This window comes from Podarcis pityusensis (genome assembly GCF_964106645.2).
Source record: "Podarcis pityusensis genome assembly, chromosome: 4".
In the NCBI taxonomy this organism is placed as follows: domain Eukaryota; kingdom Metazoa; phylum Chordata; class Lepidosauria; order Squamata; family Lacertidae; genus Podarcis; species Podarcis pityusensis.
In genome coordinates this window covers 2,767,855-2,792,027 of record NC_138027.1, presented here as the reverse complement: position 1 = coordinate 2,792,027, position 24,173 = coordinate 2,767,855, and the positions used below count along the sequence as shown (strand labels likewise).

The 24,173-nt window shown below is 51.6% G+C and overlaps 2 protein-coding genes across 5 annotated transcripts in view; one reads left to right on the top strand and one right to left on the bottom strand.

Moving 5' to 3' along the window:
- LOC308475116 (uncharacterized protein) overlaps positions 1-2,757 on the bottom strand; it is a 55,500-nt gene extending 52,743 nt beyond the window's left edge. For all 3 annotated transcript variants that reach the window (XM_081002041.1, XM_081002039.1, XM_081002040.1), the window contains exons 1-3: positions 2,578-2,757; positions 891-1,383; positions 607-688 (exon numbers count right to left, since the gene is read on the bottom strand). In XM_081002041.1, the coding sequence (XP_080858167.1) occupies positions 607-688; positions 891-1,292 (484 nt within the window). In that variant the 5' untranslated portion in view covers positions 1,293-1,383; positions 2,578-2,757. The remainder of the gene's footprint in view (positions 1-606; positions 689-890; positions 1,384-2,577) is intronic.
- Positions 1-24,173, top strand: part of LOC308475072 (uncharacterized protein) — a 296,536-nt gene that overhangs the window by 201,358 nt on the left and 71,005 nt on the right. The gene's annotated exons all lie outside the window — the stretch shown is intronic.

The following is a 24,173-nucleotide window of genomic DNA, read 5'->3' as shown; positions in this document are numbered from 1 at the left end:
AAGCCTTTCTGCAAAAGCGACTGACCAACTGTACACACTGTTGGTTTCTGCTTCCTCACTGAGCAGTGAATGTATGTCACAAGAAATTGTTTTGCATTCCACACTCCAAGTTACTGTTGGATTCCCACAGGAATGGGAGACTGGATGTGACGTACACTGGTTTGCTGTTTTTCACTGTTCTCTCGGTTTCTTTGTTAGAGAGACAGGTTGCTTCTCTGCTCTCACAGAGGCAAGATGCATGTTTGTATTCTCTCAGCATAGAGTGGAAATAAAGTTAAGAATGTGGCACATACTGCTTATCCTTCTGCTGTGTGGACTACTCTGCTTGGGCTCAATATAAGACGAGCCTGTATCAGCTTCAGATGGGCCGAAGCTGGTCAAAATCTCACACACACAACACTACCAGCTTTCACCAACCAACCTAAACCAAACTAACATTTCTCACTCTATATATACAACCCGGTTCAGGCCGCTGACTCATGCTGACCCAGCTTTTTAAGCATTAAAGAAACAGCTGCCAATTTTTAGCCGTGACAAAGAACCCTCAGATGAGTTGGAAAACCAACAGAATGAGACCAAACAGAGAAACACCACCTTCCTCCTTACCCAGTGGCCTCTCTCTGGTGTCCAACGGAGGCCTCTCTGCCTCACAGGAATCCAGGTCCATTTCTGCAAAGAGATCCTTTCCCTGAAAAAGAAACAAGGATTCAAAACAGAGAATGGGGAGAAATATTAGTAAAAGAATGACAAAGACAAAAACATTCAAGGTGTTACATCTCATTCCATGGATGCCTTCCCATAAAACAGATGGGCCAACAGTAGAGCATTATGGGATGTTCTCCATCCTCTTTGGAGCCCCTTGGGAGTATCCAGAGGAAAGTCTCTCTCACCTGCTTTCTCTCCTCTGCCTGACTCAGGAGGAAACCTTCGGCCAGGGCCACCGCCTGGGAACTGGTCTCTGCTCCACACTCCCTCACCCAGCTCTCCATCTCTGTTGGAAGGACAGCCAGGAACTGCTCCAAGATCACCAGGTCCAGCATCTCAGCTTTCGTGTGCCTTTCTGGCTTCAGCCACTGACGGTCAAGGTGGTAGAGTCGGTTGCAAACCTCTCGGGGTCCTTTGGCCTCCTGGAAGCAGAACTGCCTCACCTGCTGGCTCTGCACCTCTGAGCAGAGGGTGTCCTCCTCACTCAGGATCTTCTGCACAAAATTTTCCCAGAACCCCCCAGTGCTCCCAGTTTGGATGTCATGGCCTCTTCCTGTTTCAGGGCCAGCTGAGTCTTGCTCATCCATCTGTGCTCTCAGGAAGCCTCTGAGAGATCGGAAGGAACCTTTTGGTCTTCTGCCAAGTTCTGTCTGTCTGAATGAGAAGCTCTAGCAAATCCTACAAAGCAAATACATTGTTCTGTTACAAAAGTTGTACCATATCAGGAGAAGAAAAAGGTTCCCTGAGCAAGCATGGATGAGTCTTGCTGGGAACCAGGGTAGGATTGCACCACAGCCCAGACCATTAGCTATCTTTTGGGGAGTAAAGAGGAGTAAGAAGAGAAGAGATATGTCTCTAGCCTTCTAGCAATGCAGAATGTGGAGGCAACTGAAGGGATTTCTGGGAGATGAATCAGCCTTGTTGCTCCTGCCTTCCAGTCAATGCATGAAGTCAGAACCGACTGACAAGGGAGTCATTGGTGCCTCGTGAAAAATGGATGCTTGGCTCTAGTGGGGGTCCTCACCCGGGGGTCCTCAGGAGTTGCTTCCCCCACCCCCCACTCCCCTGCTTCTGTCTCCTTTTCTTGCACTTGCACTCTCTGCCGCTCTCAAGACAGACTCCTGGGGTTGGGTCCCTTTTTCTTTGCTCTGAGGGCCAGGTATGTATCTCACCAACCCCTGAGGGCCAAGTGGATGAGGCCAAAGACACCTCCCTTGAAATTTAGGCGGGTAATTTAGTATTAGTATTCTGTTAGATAGCTTAACACACATAGATGCCAAGGTCCCTGGAGGCTCAGTGAGTAGCAGCGCCCATTTCCGGCTGCTTTGCCAGCAACAATCCCTTTGGGACAGAGAGGAGCTGGTCCTGGGATGCCCTGCTCTGGGTGCGAGGGGATTGCTGCAGTGGCCTCCGTGGGGAGCTGCCCTGGGAGACGACTGGGAAACTGGTCCCCAATGCAACAGCCAGACTCTGGGCTGGGATCCGTCTCTTTATTCCTGGCCTTCCTCTCCCACCCTTTTTTTCGGGGGGGGGGGGGCTAGTCCACCTCCTCGTCCAGCTTTGGAAAACCATTTGCAGATGTTACCTCTCTTGTGCAATGACGCTGAGCGATGTCACACAGAGTTAAAATCCCAGGGACTCCTTTGTTTAAAGAAGGGAGATTTTTTCTGAAAGGGGGGGGGGCGGAAGGCCAAATGAGTTTGGGATCCTCTGATCTGCATGAAGGAGAGCGTGGCAGACCTGGCCCCTCCCTGGCAGGACCCTCTCCTCCCTGACTTGCCCCCCCTGCAGGAGCAGATCAGCCCCCCCACGCCTCCTCCCCTGCTGCAGCCCTGGGACCCCCACCAGATCCCAGAGAGAGAGGAGACTCACCAGATCCCAGGAGGGGGCAGCGATGCAGCCCTTGCAGCAGAGACACAAAGCAACACCCCCCCCTTCCTTGCATGAAAGAACGGGGGAGGGAGGGGCCTTGGCTCTGGAGGACCTGCCCCCCCCTTGCTTTCCTGTCCTCTCTAGGAAGGCAGCTCAGTTCCCTTTAACTCTTGCCAAGCCGAGTCCACCCAGCTCAGCCCTCTCTCGCTTGGCAGAACCTCAGATTATTTTATTTTTTTATGGATTTAGGGGGCACCTGCCCCCCTGGCTACGCCACTGCCCAGATATCCTTTTGGGGGTGAGGCTCATGGCTGGACTCTGAGCATCTCCCTCCCTTGGGCGGAAACCGGAGGAAGAACTTGCAGGGAAAAGGGCTTTGCAGGAGGCAAGGAAGCTCCTCCTAGAATTCAGGAGTGGAGAGATAGGAGGGGATCCCTGGGTCATCTAGTCCAACCCCCAGCAATGCAGGAATCTCAGCTAAAGCATCCATGGCAGATGGCCGTCCAATCTCTGCTCAGAAACCTCCAAGGAAGGAGAGTCCACCACCTCCCAAGGGAGACCTTTCCCTGCCCAACTGCTCTTAGATGTCCCTCAAGGCAGCGGGTCCTGAGTTCTAGCCCTGCTGAAACCATTGCACTGGCTGCCAAGGAGGAACCAAGCAAAGTTCAACATAAATAAATCCTATTCTCGTCATAAATGAGTACTACTTTCCTATGCATGCTTTTTATACTAATATACAAAAGTATGCCATTCCCTTTTCCAGAAATGCTTAATTGCTAATTCAATGGACTGAAAATGGATGGTTATTGTTATTATTATATTTAGGGAAGCTTTTAATGTTTGATGGACTATTGTATTTTAATATTTTGTTGGAAGCCGCCAAGAGTGGCTAGGGAAACCCAGCCCGATTGGTGGGGTACAAATAAATTATTATTATAATTAATTAATTAATTAATTAAATTGACCAGGTGACTGTTCTCTTTTCGAAAGAGGCAGGTGGAATCTCCACGATTGCTAATAGCATAACATTGAAAGGCTAGTGAAATATGGGGAGTCCTTGAGTATCTGTTTGGCATGCAGAATGTCCCACGGTCAACTCCTGACATCTCCTGCAAGGGCTGGACAAAATCCCTGCCTGAAACTCTGGGGAGCTGCTGCCAGTCAGTGTAGGCCAGGAGTCCTCATCCAGCCCGCCAGGGTCATGAATTTGGCCTGCACGGCCATTTCAGAACCCACCAAGTGTCCGAGGCTGAAAGCATCTCGCCGCCCACTCAGTCAGTCCCTGCTGAGGTAAACGCTACCGGCGTGGTGGCAGCTCTACCAATGAAAGGCCAGGGGGTTTCGCCCCGGGACGGGGAAGTGAGGCGTTTCCAAAGTAAAGGAAAGATTGAACTCTGATTAATAAGAATACACACAGAGGCTTGAACCAGCAAGACTCTGGGAAGGGTGTGTATAATAATCTCTGTCTTTGTCTCTGTGTACTCTCTGTCTGGCCAGGAGGACAGTGATCATTATTACCTTTATGTGGACCTGTTTCCTGGCCCTAAGATTAACATCCTAAGATTAACATATCAGAAAAGCTACAGCAAAGAAACTGCCCACTGTCTTTGATGACCCAGGACGCCTGCCTGTCTAAGTGGGTACGTGACTTGTGAAGAAAGAGAAATGGAACAGGGATGCAGAGGAGTGGATTGATCAAGAATCATATGAAAATAGTTTAAACCCAGTCAACGCAATGCTTTCATTGCTGACACAGAAGGCTTACTCTATATTTGTTATAAATCCTCATAGCAATCCCACCTGATCACTACAGGAAGTGTTGTCTTTTGGCTTGAAGAGCGAAGCTGAGGATGGCGGAGGAAGGCAGACTTGGGTCAATTCTCTTTCGTTACATAGACGTTTACTTCAAGGGTGGGAGAAGGAAGCATAGTCCTATTTCTGTGAGTGGAGCAGGGGTCTTTCCACTCATGTGATTTACATGCTCTGAAAGTTGGGATCCATTTTGTTATTTTAATTTTAAAAGGATGGAGTGGAACTGGATATTGACCATCTTGTTAGCCTGGGGAGCCACATTCTGGTTGAAGGAGGCCAGGACTGGCTCCCCAAGGCTTGGGATGTCCCTCCTTCCCTGCCGTAGGACTTGGAACCCAGGAGAAAACTCTTGGAATAGCCTTGCCAGGTGCTCAGGGACGGACTCACCTGTCCCCATGTCCTTCTCTTTGCAGATGTGCTGCGGTTGCACATCCCTCTCCCAGGGGTGAGTATTGGAGAGAACCAGAGCAGGGACTCAGACCTGCCCTCCTTGCCCCCCCCCCCCACTCTGCACTCTGGGATGTGGAGAAGCCCTCCCTTCGTGAGGAACTGACAGCCTGACTTTTGCCTTTCTGCCAGCTCACCTTCAGATTAACACAGCAAGGTTGGACTAGAAGCACCATGGACTAGAAGCACCTTGTGGTCCCTTCCAACTTGTCCATTCTATGATTCTATTACTCCCCCTCCTTTCCACTCACCTTTATAGGACCTTTGTTCTGCCAGCTCACCTACAGATCAACACAGCAAGGTGTGCTCTGCTGAGCCACAGAGTCAAAGGTCTACTGGCAGCTGCATCGTGGATGGAGGAGCATCTCTCAGATCTGACTCCACTTGGCTGACCAGAAAGCAGCATTTCCGCCAAGCCTTGCGGGACCTTGCTCCCCCGGCGACTCATTGACTGACCTTGTTGAGAGCTGGAATGTCCAGCTCTGGTCACTGTAGAGCTGCAAGAGGTGAATGAGAAGATCAGGGCGTGTGGTGGTGGAGGAATCAGGTTCCCCGCAGAGAAAGGCTGGTTTTGATGAAGGAGACGTTAGTGGGAAATGTGCCGGGGGGGGGGGGACACACGACAGAAGAATACAGAACCATGTACAGGATGAGGAAAGTGGAGAGCCGCCACCCCCACCAGCTTTGTCAGACTAAATTGGCCCAATGAATTGATGGGTGGGAGAGGAGAAGCAGACAGGAAAGGTCCTCATACAGCAGCGTGCAGACTGCTTTTTCATTTTCTTTGTTCGGACACAGGGACCTACACTCTGGCCAAATCCAGCTAGCAGGCTCATCCCCTCCACACAAACACACAATTGTTTTCTTAACATGAAACAGGATTGCTAGGCAAGGGTCTATGTGTCCATGAGGAGCCATGGAGGAAAATGCTGGCCTGTTTTCTTCTTCATGGCAGGGTCGCAGTGACCTGTTCTCTGGCTGGGTCCAGGAGGAGAATGCCACTGTCTAATGCCACCCACTTTTATTCCCCCACCTTCATCCTGCTGGGGGTCCCAGGGCTGGAGGCGCTTCACTCCTGGATCTCCATCCCCTTCTGCCTTGGCTACCTCGTTGCTCTCGTGGGCAACTGCACCATCCTCTTCATCATCAAAACGGAAGCCAGCCTCCACCAGCCCATGTTCTACTTCCTCTCCGTCCTTTCGGCCATCGACCTGGGCCTCTCCACCTCCACCCTGCCCAAGATGCTGGCCATCTTCTGGTTTGGCCTTGGGGAGATCAGCCATGGGGCCTGCCTGGCTCAGATGTTCTTCATCCACAGCTTCCCAGGGATGGAGTCTGTCGAGTGTTTTGTAAGGCTGGGAGAGAAACCCAGAGAGCAATTGCTGCCAATCAGTGTAGGCCATCCTGAGGTAGATGGATTGACGGTCTGATTCAGAACTCTGCAGTTCTTTGATCCTGGCAAGCTGGACTCTGGCCCAATTCACTGCAGTGCAATTTGGGGCAGTGGATCAGGAGGGGCAAGAACTTTTCAAGAATATGCACCAGAATTGTTGTTGTTGCTGTTGTTGTCCTGCCTTTCTCTCTGACAGGGGCTCAGGGCACAGAAATGGCTCCTCTTTCTTGAAGGGCCCCACAGACCTCACAAGACACCCGAGAAGATCCCCTTGCTGCTTTTTTCATAAATCAGCAACAGAGGTTGCATTTCCTTATTTACAGGAGGGCTGTTGCTAAAGCACATGACATGCCCTTCACGCTTAGTTATGTATTAGGAACACAGGCACAAATTATTTCGTGTGTGTGCATATTTGCAAACTACCCCCATCTCTGGGCAGTGAGACTCCAGGGGTCCCAGGTCCATATAGTTTTATTTACTCACAAATTCAACCAGAGTGTAGGATGGAGGGGCTCACAGCATGGACACCCCCAGCAGGTCTGGCTTCTCCATCTCTCGCAGCTTTGGCTCTGGCACAGAGGAAGCCGGTCTCTGGGTCTCCCACAACTGTCTCTGGGTCTTGCTTTCCTAGCTAGACAGCCCCCCCCATTAGCCTGGGTTGTCCCCCCCCCCCTTGCTGCAGCTCTTGCAACCCAGCTCCTTCTTTGGAGATGCTGAGGATGACACTCTATGGCCAGCGAAGGCCCTTGTCTTGCCAAGAAACCTGTCTGTGAGAATCGTGCATCCATAATGCTATGGAAAGGGTGAATGTCTTCTAGAATTCTCTGGTGTCACCAGAAGAGGAAGCCGTTCTTTTCAGTGAGGTCTGTTATCAACTGCAGAGGATGAGTAGCCTTGGGAGCCTCTTGGGGAGATGGAAGTGATGAAAGGACTGAATCCACGAGGGAGAGCTACGTGCTCTGAGATGGGGGAACCTTCGGGCAAAGGCCAGCAGAGAAGGGATGCTGTTGGCCGCTAGTTTCTGTGCCTCCCCACTTTCCCAAAGGGCGTAACATCTGAGGTCCTGTGGGAGGAAAGAGCGTCTCTGGGTCAGGGGCCAGTCTGGGCCAAAACGGCCCTCACCTGCCCCCACCACAGAGTCCCTGGCTCTCGTCTATATTATTGCACTTTATGTGTTGTTTATGTGCAAGATAAACATTTGATATTGTGATAAGACTATATAGAAGAGTATTTTTTATGTGACTGCACAGCCGGTTACATCTTGTGTGTTTGTCCATTCCAGGAACAGCATTCCTGACCCAGATTTTCACAAGAAGTCCCTAAGATGATTCCCCTTTCAAACAGGATACGTGAATCTAAGCCAGTAGGGTACTCCTCTCTGGCAGACGGACAACCCCGTCCCCAAAGCCCCTCCCTCCCCCACTTCCCCATGGGGGTCCCCCACACCACCCACTACTCACCAGGATGGCTTTGGCCGCCTCCTGCTTGGAGCCATTCTGGGTTCAGAGCCCCTTGAGCTGAGCTGCCTGGCAGTTCTGAATCACCTACGGCAGGTACAGCTGATCTTCCTCCAGCAGCTGAAAGGCAAAAGTCAGGCTGTCAGTTCCTCACGAAGGGAGGGCTTCTCCACATCCGAGAGCGCAGAGTGGGGGGCAAGGAGGGCAGGTCTGAGTCCCTGCTCTGGTTCTCCCTAATAATAATAATAATAATAATAATAATAATAATAATTTATTATTTGTATCCCACCCATCTGGCTGGGTTTCCCCAGCCACTTTGGGCGGCTTCCAACAAAGATGAAAGATACACTAAAATGTCACATATTAAAAACTTCCCTGAACAGGGCTGCCTTCAGATGTCTTCTGAATGTCAGGTAGATGTTTATCGCTTTGGCATCTGATGGAAGGGCGTTCCACAGGGCGGGCGCCACTACCGAGAAGGCCCTCTGCCTGGTTCCCTGTAACTTGGCCTCTTGCAGTGAGGGAACCGCCAGAAGGCCCTCGGAGCTGGACCTCAGTGTCCGGGCAGAACGATAGGGGAGGAGACGCTCCTTCAGATATACTGGACAGAGGCCATTTAGGGCTTTAAAGGTCAGCACCAACACTTTGAATTGTGCTCGGAATCGTAATGGGAGCCAATGTAGGTCTTTCAAGACCAGTGTTATATGGTCTCGGCGGCCGCTCCCAGTCACCAGTCTAGCTGCCACATTCTGGATTAGTTGTAGTTTCCGGGTCACCTTCAAAGGTAGCCCCACATAGAGCGCATTGCAGTAGTCCAAGCGGGAGATAACCAGAGCATGTACCACTCTGGCGAGACAGTCTGCAGGCAGATAGGGTCTCAGCCTACGTACCAGATGGAGCTGATAAACAGCTGCCCTGGACACAGATTTGACCTGTGCCTCCATGGACAGCTGTGAGTCCAAAATGACTCCCAGGCTGCGCACCTGGTCCTTCAGGGGCACCGTTACCCCATTCAGGACCAGGGAATCCTCCACACCTGCCCGCCTCCTGTCCCCCAAAAACAGTACTTCTGTCTTGTCAGGATTCAACCTCAATCTGTTAGCCGCCATCCATCCTCCAACCGCTTCCAGACACCCACACAGGACCTTCACCGCCTTCACTGGTTCTGATTTAAAAGAGAGATAGAGCTGGGTATCATCCGCATACTGATGAACATCCAGCCCAAACCTCCTGATGATCTCTCCCAGTGGCTGCATGTAAATGTTGAAAAGCATGGGGGAGAGGACAGAACCCTGAGGCACCCCACAAGTGAGAGCCCAGGGGTCTGAACACTCATCCCCCACCACCACTTTCTGAACACGGGCCAGGAGGAAGGAGCGGAACCACTGTATGACAGTGCCCCCAGCTCCCAGCCCCTCAAGACGGTCCAGAAGGATGTTATGGTCGATGGTATCAAACGCCACTGAGAGATCCAGCAGAACTAGGAAACAGCTCTCACCTTTGTCCCTAGCCCGCTGGAGATCATCAACCAGTGCGACCAAGGCAGTTTCAGTCCCATGATGAGGCCTGAATCCCGACTGGAAGGGATCCAAATGGTCCGCATCTTCCAGGCGTGCCTGGAGTTATTCAGCAACCACTCGCTCAGTTACCTTGCCCAAGAATGGAAGATTTGAGACTGGGCGATAATTGGCCATCGTGGCCGCATCTAAAGATGGTTTTTTAAGAAGCGGTTTAATAACCGCCTCTTTCAGCAGGTCTGGGAAGGCTCCCTCACGGAGGGAAGCATTCACCACCTCACGAAGCCCATCGCCCAGTCCTTCCCGGCTAGCTTTTATAAGCCAGGATGGGCAAGGATCAAGGAGACAAGTGGTTGGTTTCACTCATCCAAGCAGCCTGTCCACATCCTGGGGGGTAACAGACTGGATTTGATCCCACACAACTTGACTAGACAGGACTCTAGCACTCTCCCGCCCTGGCCCTGCTCCCACGGTGGAGTCTACTTCTTCCCGAATCTGAGCGATTTTATCTGCAAAAAACTTTGCAAAATCATTGCAGGAGATCATGTGGCCCGTACTGGGCCCCGATGTCGCAGGTGGTTCCGCTAAATTGTGAACCACCTGAAAAAGTCTCCTGCTGCTGTTTTCTGCAGATGCAATAGAGGCAGCTATCGCCACTTGGTAGGCTCGATGTTGAGCTCTAACCTGTGTCCGCTCAGATTCGGAATGAGTTATCCGCCACCAGCGCTCTAGCCGTCTCAACGATTGTTTCATTGCCCTCAGATCCGTGGAAAACCACGGGGCTCTCCGGGCTCCATGCAATCGGAGAGGGCGCTTCAGAGCCAAACAGTCAATAGCCCTGGTTAACTCCACATTCCAGCGGGCCACCAGGGAGTCGGCTGAAAGGCCATCAACATGGGATAAAGCATCCCCTACCACTCTCTGGAAACTATTTGGATCCATTAAGTGGCGGGGGCGGACCATCCGAATCGGTCCCACCTCCCTGCAGAGGGGATGGGTCGCAGAGAAGTCCAATTGCACCAGGAAGTGATCTGAGCATGGCACTTCTTTCGTTTTGCTTTTACTTAGTGTCAGAACACCAACATCCATAGAGGTAAACACCAGGTCCAAGGCATGTCCGTGGCTATGAGTTGGGCCAGACTTATTCAGGGACAGCCCCATGGAGGCCATGCTTTCCACGAAGTCCCGAGCGGCCCCTTGTAAGGTCGTGTCGGCATGGATGTTAAAATCCCCTAGGTCAACCAAGCTAGGTGTCTCCAGGAGAACATCCGCCACAACCTGAAGCAGCTCGGGCAGGGAATCCTTGGTGCAGCGGGGAGGTCGGTACACCAAAAGGAATCCTGTACTGCCCCTATTGCCCAACTTCCAGAACATGCACTCAGAAAGCTGGGTCTTCCCAATAGGACGCCTGGTGCAAACTAATGACTTCCTAAAAATCACTGCAACCCCCCCCCCCCGCCCACATGACCTGGGCTGCTGTGCGTAAGAGAAATCTGGTGGACAAGCAGCGACAAGGACAGGCCCATCTGCTTCATCCAACCAAGTCTCTGTTACACATGCCAGGTCAAGTCCTCCATCCATGATCAAGTCAAGGATGGCAGTGGTCTTATGAATCATTGACCTGGCATTGCACAGCAGCACCTTCAGGTCATGTGGGTATCCCTTGCTGATTCTAGTATCCATCCGGTCAGGACCAGACCCGGAGGCAGGGATAGTCCTCAGAAAACGACTAAACCTGCCTCCTCTGTAATGACATGGTCTGGTCTTAGCGTAACTCCTCCTCCTACCCGTGATGACTGAGATTGGTTGTCTCAGTGCATCCCCCCCTGTGGAACATGCCCCAGCCATTTTGTTGGCTGCGACCCACTCCCCAGCAGCCCTGACCCCTTCCCTTAAGAACAAAATAACACTTTAAAAAAACAAAAACAAATAAAACAATACGAACAAAAAACAATAAAAATTACAAAAACATAAAATCAAACAAATTCCCAGGCCCAATAAACATCCATCCCACCCCACCCCCCAACATACAAAAAATTCAAGAGAAATTTTTTAAAACATTTTAAAAGCACTCTGCACCCCTCCAGCAGTAACAGCAACTGTCCGAGTGAGGCCCGTCAGGCCCTGCCCTGGGCCAGGTGGTAAGTGGCAGGAAGGAGCAGGGCCCCCAGACACTCACACAGGAGAGTCCTCCTCACCCCTGGGAGAGGGATGTGCAACCGCAGCACATCTGCAAAGAGAAGGACATGGGGACAGGTGAGTCCTCCCTGAGAACCTGGCAAGGCTATTCCAAGAGTTTTCTCCTGGGTTTCAAGTCCTACGGCAGGGAAGGAGGGACATCCCAAGCCTTGGGGGCTAATCCTGGCCTCCTTCAACCAGAATGTGGCTCCCCAGGCTAACAAGATGGTCAATATCCGGTTCCACTCCACCCTTTCAAAATTTAAATCTCAAAACAGATCCCAACTTTCAGAGCATGTAAACCACATGAGTGGAAAGACTGCTGCTCCACTCACAGAAATATGTGGGAGTCATATAGCCATGGTAGGCTTGTAATATTGCAGGGTGCCCCCTGACCTCGGCTGACCAGCACTCTGAGCTTTACAATGTATTGGAATGCATGACCTTATATGGAGTTATGTTTCCCCCCCCCCTCTGGGCAGTGTAACCCTATATCGTTTGTGGGTGGGTTAAAGACAGGACCGGATGTAGGTAACGTGAGACATTGGAATGCAGCCATGCGGCTGGAGAGGAACAAAGAGAAATAAACGGACTGGAGGGAGAGGAGAAGTCTGATATGAGCTGCCCTCCGTCCATGGAAATATTGGTGGCCTCTGTGTCTTTATTTTATGCTTAAAAAGCACCATTTGTAACGGCGGGCTCCGACAAGTGGTGCCCCGTGTGAGGCTAACTAAAAAGAAGAGGCTAACTTAAAGAAAAGAGGCAAAATTAAAGCAAACAGTCTGAGGCAGACTAAGAGGATTTTAAAAGAAACTTTGAGAGGTTTTTCTATCCAAGCAGTGGATATCATCGGCTTATCACGCCCGGCAAGGGTTGCACAGCGCTGAAGCATCTTAGGATCCCTGGTGAGTCCGATCCCTTCTCTTCTCTTATATTATATTGATTTTTGAAAAATGGGCAGCTCTTTGTCTAATCCCCAACAGAAATTTTTAAAAGACTTAAAATTTCTCCTCTCCTCCAACAAATTGGAAGTTCCAGAGGGTGATTTGATACAGCTCATTCTGGCTATTGATGAACATTCTCCCTGGGACTTGGGTGTAATTGCAAATGGGACTTGGGAATTAAAACATTGGGACAAGATTGGTGAACATTTTCATGAGCTCCCCAGCATCAGTACTCGGATTTTAAATGCATGGTGCAAGGTTCATTACGCCATGGGCTCTTTATCACCAAAAAATATCTCCATGGCTGCATTGCCAACACAACCTCCAGCTTCCTTAATCCAGCCTGCTGTGTTAGAGTCTGCTGTGTTAGAGTTTGTTCCAATCCTTGCCCTGCCAGCAGCTCCAGACCCCAAACCTCCGGACTACAGTTTCTCACCAGAGGACCCAATCCTGCAAAAATACCATGGTCTGGCTGGCAATAGTCCTAATCTTTCAGAGGCAGACCCAGCTACCCCTTTTCAACGTGCAGTCGTTGCCTGTTCCTTAATTCAGGATACTATGGCATTCCCTGTTATTGTGCCCCCTGCTGGTGCTCCAGCAGGAACTCAAGCCCAGCACCAACCTTTTGACTTTAAAATCTTGAAAAAGCTTCAATTGTCAGTAAGGACAAATGGACTTCAAGCCTCATTTACACAGGGTCTTTTGGAAGCCACATTAGCCCAGCCTTTGGTTCCAGATGACATCAAGCTTTTGGCACGTACAGTGTTACCCCCATCAGCAGGTGTTTTGTTTGCCCATGAATGGGAAACTGCCTGCCGTGCTCCAGCCTTGTTACAACAAATCAGGGGAAATAATCCAAATATAACCCTTGCAGACATCGTAGATGCCATGATGGGGCGTGACCCTTTCGCTCAGGCTTCAGTACAAGCCACACTGCTGCAGATCTTATTGAGGGATACTGCTCTTGCTGCTAAACAAGCAAGGAGAAAAATCCCAGAACCCAGTATTCAATCAAGGTGGGGTTCAATCAGGCAAGAGGCAAGAGAATCATATTCTTCCTTTTTGGACAGGCTGCTTACAGCAGTGAGTCGTCAAATTGAAAATCCTGAAGCCAAACAAATAATTATCAAACAATTGGCCTTTGAAAATGCCAAAGAGGATTGTAAGGTTGCGTTACAACCGATAATATACAATCCTGCCACAGACACAGCAGCCATGCTTCTCATTTTTCAGTCCGTTGGTACAGCCACCCACAAGGCCCATTTGCTGGCAGCAGCGCTCAATGAAAACCAGCCTGTAGCCACCGATACAACGTTTCCAGCGTGGCAAACCAGGATCACCGATACCTCAGTGTGGGTAGAACGGTGGCCTCCACCAAAAGGAAAATCCGCAGCAATGGCACCATCTTGTTTCTGAACAGCTTATTTCTGAACAATTGACTTTCGGCCACATTGAACCATCTTCATCCCACTGGCTCCAGCAGACAGGGAACAGTTTGCTTTTACATTGCCAGCATATCACAATTCGTAGCCCACCAAGCGATATCAGTGGATTGTCCTGCCTCAAGGCATGCGGAACTCCCCTACACTTTGTCAACAATTTGTGGGTGAAGCATTGAAACCTTTCCGCATGCGCCACCTAGAGGTGCTGCACACAAGCTGCATCTGGCAGTGTTTGCTACACCGTTGTTGCCAACAGGAATTTTATATGCTCAGGCGGAACAAGAAGAAGACTATCTGCATTATAGAATGGCTACATTTACCTCATACCCCACCAAAAAACATTTATTCCATAGTTGAATCCACATCAGACACTGTTATCAAAGGACGTTCACGAGCAATAGCTTTAAGCGGTTATGATGTTGCATCAATATATTTTCCCTTTTCACAGACTGAACAGCAGCATTTATTCATAACTAATGCTGCCGTGCAAATTGCTTTAGCTGATTTTATAGGTGTCATCATTTTTAACCCTCCAAAGGATGACCGTTTGACATTTCTGACACAGGTCACCTATGTTTTGGCTACCCCCTTGTCTCTCACACCTCTCTCCTCTGCACTAACCCTCTTCACGGATGGAACAAGAAGTAGGGGAGGAGTGACGTGGGAGGAGGGAGGAAAAAGGAAATTGTCAGAGCTGCTTCCAGATCCTAGCTCACAGAGGATCACGCTAGCCAGCGATCATTAAATAAAAGTCTTTATTGAGTTACAGTTTCCATTCTCAAGCTGCTGCGTGCAACTCTACGTCTCATGGTTAGATCGGCGAAGCCCCATCTGAGTCTCCGCCCCTTGTACACCAACTTAATATCCTAGCCTTGCTCCACCTTTTCCGCCTGACTGTTCTTCTCTGGGTCCCTCTGCCCCCCGGGGTCTCTTCCTTCCTGGATTCCTCTGACGCTGACGCTGACCCCCCTGACTCTTCTCCCTCCTTTCGGCGGGCTTTAGGACCTGGCTCCCTTTCCGGGCTGCCTACTGCCCCACCTTCCTGTGCATTTGAACTTGGCACGCGCGCCCAACCTTCCACCTTCCGTCTGACCGTTTCTTCGCTCCCCGATGGAGGTGTGGCCACTCCTGACTCGTGCCCTCCCCCCTGTTGTGAGCTGCCAGCGCTTGATCCCTGGCGCCCTTCCTCTTCCCTGCTCTCTGGCGGTGACGCTGGTCCTGATTTCCAACTGCTCCCCTCTGAGTCCCCTCTGGCTCTATCTTCCTGGGGTGTCCCCCTAGGCTCCCCCCTTGCCCTGGCCACTGGTGCTCCTTTCTGTGAATCTTCTGATTCACTGGAAAGACTCGGAGATCTCGGGTCGTCGTCATCACTCATCTTTTCTTCTGCCTCCTCTCCCTCGCTCTCTGTTTCCTCCCTTGCCCTTGCCTCTGCTCCTGAACCCCTGACATCCATCCCCCCCTCGAAGCCCCCTCTTCCCCCCTCCCCTCCTTCCGGTGCGGGATCTGGGTGCTGCCGTGTCAGGGGGACGAATGTCGGATACAGTTCGCTTCCCGTGGCGGGCCGCCATCCGAAGTCTTCCGGTTCTTCCTCCCTGCTCTCGTTGATGACGGTCACCTCCGCTTCCATCTCTGTGCCGCCGTGCTCGAAACCCGGGTCGTCCCCGAAAACGTCCATGTCCGTCTCTCCCTCGTTGCCTCCTGGAGACGTTGCTCGTCCTGGACCCTCCAGCCACCTTCTGCGGAACTGCTCCTCTGGTCGATCATCCCACCAATACGAGGGTTCTGAAGCAGATCCCGAGGGTGACCCCTCTGGGGAACGGGCGTCTCGTGTCGGTTCCTCGTCCGAGTCGAACCCCCGGAACGTGCTGGCTGAAAGCGTGGGCGTGAAAAGCCAGTCGTCGAAAAAGTCTGCTGGCATTGGCCTATGTGGGAAGAGGGCATGAAACTCTTCTTTGAGCAGAGGTTCGTCTAAAGCGTAGCCCGGCACCCAGCTGTTGGCACTGGCCGGGGTGCCCTCCTTGGCGAGAAGGTATTCTACCCCCTCTTCCCCCCATCTGGAGTCCAAAATCTCCGTGACTTCGTTGATGCGCTCCTCCTGTGCCACTCCCCCTTGCCCGGTTCTCTCTCGGAGCGGACCCGGTGCCGTTCCTGGTTCCTGAAACCTGTGAGGTGCCTTGTAGGGAGTGAGCACCGATCTGTGGAACACCGGATGCATTCTGGAACCCTCCGGAAGAGCCAGCCTGAAAGCCACCGGGTTGACCTGTTCGTCGACTTGGTAGGGCCCCAGTTGTTTATGCCCTAGTTTCTTCTTCGCCAACGACCTGGCCGGCACTGCGTGTGCTGCTAACCAGACCCAGTCTCCCACATGGATCTCTTCGCCAACCCTTCTGTGTTTGTCCGCTTGTACCTTGTATGCGTGTTTAGCCAGCTCCAGGTGCCGCCGCAGCTGATCGTGGACCTCCTGCAACTCCGACGCGAACGCATCTGCTGTCTGCGGCTCCCCCTCCCCCATTCTTTCCAGTCCCGGGAAGGTTCTAGGGTGCCTCCCGTTGTTGGCGAAGAACGGCGTGACCCCCGTGGACACGTGCTTCGTGTTGTTGTAGGCGAACTCGGCGAGAGGCAGGTAATCCACCCACGTCGCAGGCTGTTGATTCGCATAACATCTCAGGTACTGCTGCATGATGGCATTGACCCGCTCCGCTTGCCCGTTGGTCTGCGGGTGTCTAGCCGACGCCAGGTTGATCTTGACGTTCAGGAAGCCCATCAGCCTCTGCCAGAAGTTCGAGATGAACTGTCGCCCTCGGTCGGACAGAATAGACCGCGGCAGACCGTGAACCTTGAACACGTGGTCTATGAACAGCTTGGCGGTTTGTTCCGCCGTGGCCACCTTCGCACACGGAATGAAATGTGCCATCTTGGAGAACAAATCCACCACCACCAGCACAGCCGTCTTGCCCCTCGAGCTGGGCAGATCCGTGACAAAGTCCAGGGCCACTCTCTCCCATGGCTCGAACGGAGTTTGCAGCGGTTCCAGCAGTCCGGCCGGCGGTCTGTGCACTGGTTTGGACCTCTGGCAGGTGTCACACCTCGCCACGTAGTCCGCGACTTCCCCTCTCATTCCGGGCCACCAGAAGTCTCTGGCTACTAATTCCACCGTCTTCTCCTTGCCAAAGTGCCCGGCAGTGGGCGCGTCGTGCAGCTGCTGCAGTACCTTGGCGCGAAGTTCGTCTCCCGGCACGTAGATGGCCCCTTTACGGATGAGCAAACCATCTCGCAGCTGGAACTCGTCGGTCGCTGCCGTGCCCCTGTGCACCTCTGCCATCTTTGCTTGCGCGAAGGAGTCATCCTGCAACGCTCGTCGCACCGCATCCAGGTCAACTGTTGCCGCCGCGCACGCCCACACTGTCGGTGCGAAGATGTGCATGGCGGCCGCTGGCGTTGCCTCCTCCAGATACTGTGGCTTACGGGAGAGAGCATCCGCCATGATGTTGGTGTCCCCCGGGACATACTCTATTCGGAAGTCGAAATTCGCAAAGAACTCAGCCCAACGTATCTGCCTCTGGTTCAGGAACTGTGCCGTGCGCCAGTGCTCTAGATTCTTGTGGTCCGTGCAGACCTGCACCGTGTGCTTGGCGCCGATCAGGAAGTGCCTCCACGCTTTGAACGCTGCATGAATGGCCAGCAACTCCCTGTCCCAGATGGTGTAGTTCTGTTCGGACTTGCTGAGCTTCCTTGAGTAAAACGCTCCCGGCCTCCAAACCCCCTGCGGGTCTTTCTGCAGCAGGACTGCTCCCACGGCTCTGTCCGAAGCGTCTGTCTCCACCCTCATCGGCCTGCTGGGGTTGACATGAAGCAGCTGCTCTTCCGACGCGAAGAGACGCTTGAGTGCCTGAAAGGACTGCTCCGCCTGCTCTGTCCAGATGAACTTCTTTTTCTTGGAGCTGAGCGTGTCCGTGATGGCCGCTGTCTGCATCGCAAAGCCTTTGATAAACTTGCGATAGAAGTTCGCGAAGCCGACAAACCGTTGGACCTCCTTCCGGTTGCGTGGGCTTTTCCAATCCAACACTGCTCGGACCTTGGCGCTGTCCATGGCGAGCCCTTTATCAGACAACTTGTAGCCCAGGAAATCCACCTCGGTCACGTCGAATTGGCACTTCTCCAGCTTGGCGTAAAGCCTATGTTGCTGTAGCCTGCTCAGCACTTCCTTGACGTGTCTGTCATGCTCCTGCTGCGATTCCGAAAAGATCAGGATGTCATCCAAGAAACAGACGCACGTCTTGTAGAGGAGCCCCGCCAACACGTGATGCATGAAAGCTTGAAAAACGTGGGAGCCATTTTGCAATCCAAAAGGCATAACTCTATATTCGTAGGTGCCCAGGGGCGTGAACATGGCTGTCTTCCACTCATCTCCCTCCCGCATGCGAATGAGGTTGTATGCCCCTCGCAGGTCCAACTTGGTGAACACTCTGCCCTTCCGTACCTTTGCGAGGAGGTCGTCGATTCGGGGCATGGGGAAGTCCGATGGCTTGGTCACACTGTTCAAGATGCGAAAGTCCACTACAAGTCTTTTTTGGGGCGTGTCCCGCTTCTTAACAAAGAATACCGGACTGCCCCCCACTGCCTTGGACTCTCGGATGAAACCGCGCTCCAAATTATGATCTATGAACTCTTTGAGTTCCTGCAGTTCGTCCTCAGACATGGAATACAGCTTCCCTTTGGGCAGCGCCGCCCCCGGCAGCAGGTCAATTTTGCAGTCATATGGTCTGTGGGGGGGTAGCCTGTCTGCCTCTTTCTCGCAGAAAACCTCCAAAAATTCTGCGTACTTGTGGGGAACCGCTTGCAGCGTGCCTAGCTGCAGCTGTGACTCCTCTTCCCCTCCTTCCTGCCTGGGCACGATGCAGTGTTCAGCGCAAAAGGAAGAGCCGAAGGTCAGCTGCCTCTGGTACCAAGCCAGCGTCGGGCTGTGCTTGTCCAGCCAACTCATGCCCAATACAATGGGCGTGTCCGATAGTTGAGTGACATTGAAGCTGATGATTTCCCTGTGATTCCCAAGTCGCATCACCATTGGTGGCGTCTGCTTCACCACTTGCCCCCCTAGCAGCTCCCTGCCATCCACCGTGACAACCTGCAGGGGCAGCGTGGCAGGCAGCAACTGTATAGCATGCCGGTCGACAAAGTCCTGCCCTATAAAGTCCGCATTGCTTCCGGAGTCAATGGTGATTGGCACGTCCATGGTGATTCCATTGGGCAGCTGGAGCGACGCGGTGAGCTTCACTACCGGTTTGGGCGGGAGGGGGTCCATGGGCTGTAAAATCTCTGGGGACTGCTTCACTGACACGTCTGGCTGGGCCCCAGTGCCTCTTCTTCCAACCAGACTCCTTCGTTTCCCTGCTGTGGTTGTCCTTGCTGCGTTGCTGCAGTTACCATTGCTGAGGCTGCAGTGTGCTTGTGGAGCCTCTGGGGACACTCTTTCGCCATATGCTGTGGATCATCGCAGATGTAACACTTCCTGTTCCCTCTAGGAGGCTTCGCTTTCACTGCTGCCGGTGCTAGGGCTCTGGCTGCTGACTGAGCCCTTGCACCTCCAACCTCCATAGGTTCCGCTCCTCCTCCTGGCGGAGGCGTGGATTGCGCACGCGCTGCTTCTCTGGGAAGGAAGGAGGAGCCCCTGGCTGGTTCGCGCCCTCCACGCCCTTCGTCCCTGCTCCACGGACGTCCTTCCAGCCGCACCCCCACCGCCAGCGCCCTCTGAACGATCTCCTGCGTGGTCCGGGGTCTCTCCCCCCTCGCAATTTCATCTTTAACCGAGCCGTGCAATCCCTCCCAAAACAGGTCTCTTACAGGAGCCGAATCTCTGTCCCATTCCAGGGCACTGACCAAAGCGAAAAAGCGGGCATGGTACTGCCGTACGCTGGCCCTCCCTTGCTTCAGTCCATGTATCTGCTGCCGAGCAAGATCCACGTCAATGCTTGATAAAAAGCACCCATCCATCGCTTTAATAAAGGCATCCGCATTTTGGAGCGCCGGATCCTTATCTCTCCACAAATTGCGCAGCCATGCTTTAGCATCTCCATGCAAATGGGACATGATGAATCCCACCTTCTCTTGCTCATCTCTAAAGTCTTTGTTCAGCAGTTGCAGTGCACACATTACATCTGCTCTAAAGTTGGGGTACTGTTGCAAATTCCCATCGAAGTGAGAGACCAGACCGCCTGTTCGTCTCCCCAACCCAATCCCCTCCGGTTTGGGTGTCAGTTGCCCTTGCTTCGTAAGCACTTCCAACCTGACCTGGAGATCCCTGTAGGCGGCAGCTGCGTCCTCCTCTCTCTTCCTGGATGCAAGAGCCTCGGCATTCAGTCGTGTCACTGCTTCTCTGAGTTCCACTATCTGCTGTTCGGCCGTCATGTTGTCTGCCGTTCGTGAGCTCGCTAGTAGGCACCCTCTTTCTCTCCTCTCCGCGAGGACGTAGATGCCCACAATTAGGAGATGGGGCTTACTGTCAGAGCTGCTTCCAGATCCTAGCTCACAGAGGATCACGCTAGCCAGCGATCATTAAATAAAAGTCTTTATTGAGTTACAGTTTCCATTCTCAAGCTGCTGCGTGCAACTCTACGTCTCATGGTTAGATCGGCGAAGCTCCATCTGAGTCTCCGCCCCTTGTACACCAACTTAATATCCTAGCCTTGCTCCACCTTTTCCGCCTGACTGTTCTTCTCTGGGTCCCTCTGCCCCCCGGGGTCTCTTCCTTCCTGGATTCCTCTGACGCTGACGCTGACCCCCCTGACTCTTCTCCCTCCTTTCGGCGGGCTTTAGGACCTGGCTCCCTTTCCGGGCTGCCTACTGCCCCACCTTCCTGTGCATTTGAACTTGGCACGCGCGCCCAACCTTCCACCTTCCGTCTGACCGTTTCTTCGCTCCCCGATGGAGGTGTGGCCACTCCTGACTCGTGCCCTCCCCCCTGTTGTGAGCTGCCAGCGCTTGATCCCTGGCGCCCTTCCTCTTCCCTGCTCTCTGGCGGTGACGCTGGTCCTGATTTCCAACTGCTCCCCTCTGAGTCCCCTCTGGCTCTATCTTCCTGGGGTGTCCCCCTAGGCTCCCCCCTTGCCCTGGCCACTGGTGCTCCTTTCTGTGAATCTTCTGATTCACTGGAAAGACTCGGAGATCTCGGGTCGTCGTCATCACTCATCTTTTCTTCTGCCTCCTCTCCCTCGCTCTCTGTTTCCTCCCTTGCCCTTGCCTCTGCTCCTGAACCCCTGACAGAAATGTTTATATACCCCTTCACAGTCTTCTGCTCAGCGAGCAGAGCTAGCGGCTGTGATTCTTGCCTTTCAATCCTTTCCTACTCAACCTTTCAATCTTATTGTGGATACTCAGTATGTATATCGCCTTTTTGCTATTTTACCAATATCTTATATAACTCCTTCCTTGGATTCTGACTTGTTTTCCTTGTTTCTTGGCCTGCAGGCCTTACTTCAGCATAGAGAGTTCCCTTATTATGTTGCACATCTTCGCTCCCACACATCGCACCCAGGGTATTTAGCAGAGGGCAATGCAAGAGCAGATGCGGCTCTGAGAACATTTCTGCCTTTTCTCTCTTTTCTGATCCTATACTATAGCATGTCATTCAGCACACTATCCGCTGTTTCTCAGTCATGGGTAAACCTGCGCGTATCAAAACTGATAATGGTCCAGCTTATATTTCTAAAACATTTTCAGAAATTTGTATGTTGTGGAATGTGAAATTAACTTATGGCATACCCTTTAACTCTGCAGGTGGAAAGAGCACATCTGACATTCAAAACACTATTGCTTAAACAGCTTGGCGGCCGAAGCATACCAACAGCAGATATCCCTTCGGCTGTTCACCAAGTTCTTTTTGTACTTAACCATTTTTTATATCCACATCTTAGGACCCATACCCCCACTGAATTGCATTTTAGGAAGGAGAGGCACTCCCCCGCCCCTTGGTGGTGTACCGACGCTTGCCTGAGCCCGCTTGGCATGGACCTGTCCTGCTGATCACGTGGGGACGAGGGTACGCGGCAGTGGACGTCGAGGACAAGCCTTTGTGGGTTCCAGCTCAATGCGTGCGGCCATGGCGAGTCTCTTTAACCGCGGATGCGCCTTCCTAACCATTTGCCTTGCCATCCTTTGTTGCACCGTTATACATGGAAGAGAAGCAGACGACACAATCCAGTTGCAGCCACCATATTTCACCTTATCGGCTGGCAAGCAGCTGTCGCCTGAATCCTACTCTGGCTGGCAGCATCCACGGCTCAGCCACTTTCGAACTATAAGAACAGCATTGTTGAATAAGACTTTTAGGGTAGAAAATTATCATAAGATATGGAGGGATAATATTTTTGTACAAGATATGATTAAGTTTACCAGTTTATTGCATGCTTCTAAATGTTGGTTATGTATGCACATGCCACCCTTTTGCGAGTCATTCAGGCATAATGCTTCATGATGTGCCTGTCAATGGATCTTTTCACTTTACAAATATTATATCCCCTAAGCAATCTTTTTGGCCTCCAGTACACTTGACCCTCCATGAGCCTGCCCCCATTTATTTTCAAATTAAGGAGGGGAAAGAATCATGGGGTATATATCCAAACTGTCAATATACATTGAAATTCACTTTTAATAGCTCTTGTTCTCTTACAGGAACATACAATGACCAATCTCAGTGCTATAGAAGTGACACCAGTGCATGGCTAATAAACTAGAAAGGAAGCCTACCATGTAGCTTGGAATCAGAATTCTTATATTCTTGGCTTCCGGATGGAAGTTGGCTTCGACATTATTGATTTTAGTGATCATTATAGTAGTTATTTGCATTATTTTGTGTTGCTGTATACAATGTATTCCTTCTTTAATTTCTGTATGTACTGCATGGTTCTCCAGTCTGCGGCCCGCTTCCGGTCTCACATGAGTCGTCTATCGCTCTTGATATAACTGTATTGGTACTGATATAAAATAAAGAAAGAGGGCATGTGGGAGTCATATAGCCATGGTAAAGGCTTGTAATATTTCAGGGTGCCCCCTGACCTCGGCTGACCAGCACTCTGAGCTTTACAATGTATTGGAATGCATGACCTTATATGGAGTTATGTTTCCCCCCCTCTGGGCAGTGTAACCCCTATATCGTTTGTGGGTGGGTTAAAGCCAGGACCGGATGTAGGTAACGTGAGACATTGGAATGCAGCCATGCGGCTGGAGAGGAACAAAGAGAAATAAACGGACTGGAGGGAGAGGAGAAGTCTGATATGAGCTGCCCTCCGTCCATGGAAATATTGGTGGCCTCTGTGTCTTTATTTTATGCTTAAAAAGTAAACGTCTATGTAACGAAACCGAATCGACCCAAGTCTGCCTTCCTCCGCCAACCTCAGCTTCGCTCTTCAAGCCAAAAGACAACACTTCCTGTAGTGATCAGGTGGGATTGCTATGAGGATTTATAACAAATATAGAGTAAGCCATCTGTGTCAGCAATGAAAGCATTGCGTTGACTGGGTTTAAACTATTTTCATATGATTCTTGATCAGTCTACACCTCTGCATCCCTGTTCCATTTCTCTTTCTTCACAAGTCACGTACCCACTTAGACAGGCAGGCGTCCTGGGTCATCAAAGACAGTGGGCAGTTTCTTTGCTGTAGCTTTTCTGATATGGTTCCAGTTACAGATAGGTAGCCGTGTTGGTCTGCCATAGTCAAAAAAAAAAGAAGAAGAAAAAAAAAAGAAGTGTGCATGCACACGAAAGCTCATACCAAGAACTAACTTAGTTGGTCTTTAAGGTGCTACTGGAAGGAATTTTTTTATCTTTTCTGATATGTTAATCTTAGGCTGTTAATTTTAGGGCCAGGAAATGTTGGGAAAAAGCACCAAGGCAAAAGCCAGCTCCAGATGGCTGGAATGCAAAACAGGATGTTATGTTTTGCAGATGTACTGTTGGGGGAAAGGTGGAGCCTATTCTCTGTACTGAGCACCGGATGTTAGCTCAGAGTGTCATCTGACCTGTACTGGAAGTGCAGGGGAGGAGTTGTGTCTCTTCTAATGGAGTCTGAAGGGTGCAGTCACATTTCTATGTACTGTTGAGTGACAGGAATAAAACATGTAAAAGGACTCCTATCTGTCTCATTTCTCCTCCCTGGAGGAATGCAGGGAGGGAGAGAAGCTGAGAGAAGCAGAGGGTGTGTTCTATCTCACGTCTAATGAGAAGAATCGCCGGGTTGTTTACCTAGCCTGCCGGGAGGTCGCAGATGGAAGGTAAACACAGTATCTCGCTCAATTGCCTCGGGGGAGGCCAGGTACCTCTGACTGTGAGCTAAGATACTAACATATGGCAGCCTTAGGATGGTTGCGATTCATCGGACATCTGCATGAGAGGCTGGTGGATTGTCCTCCTC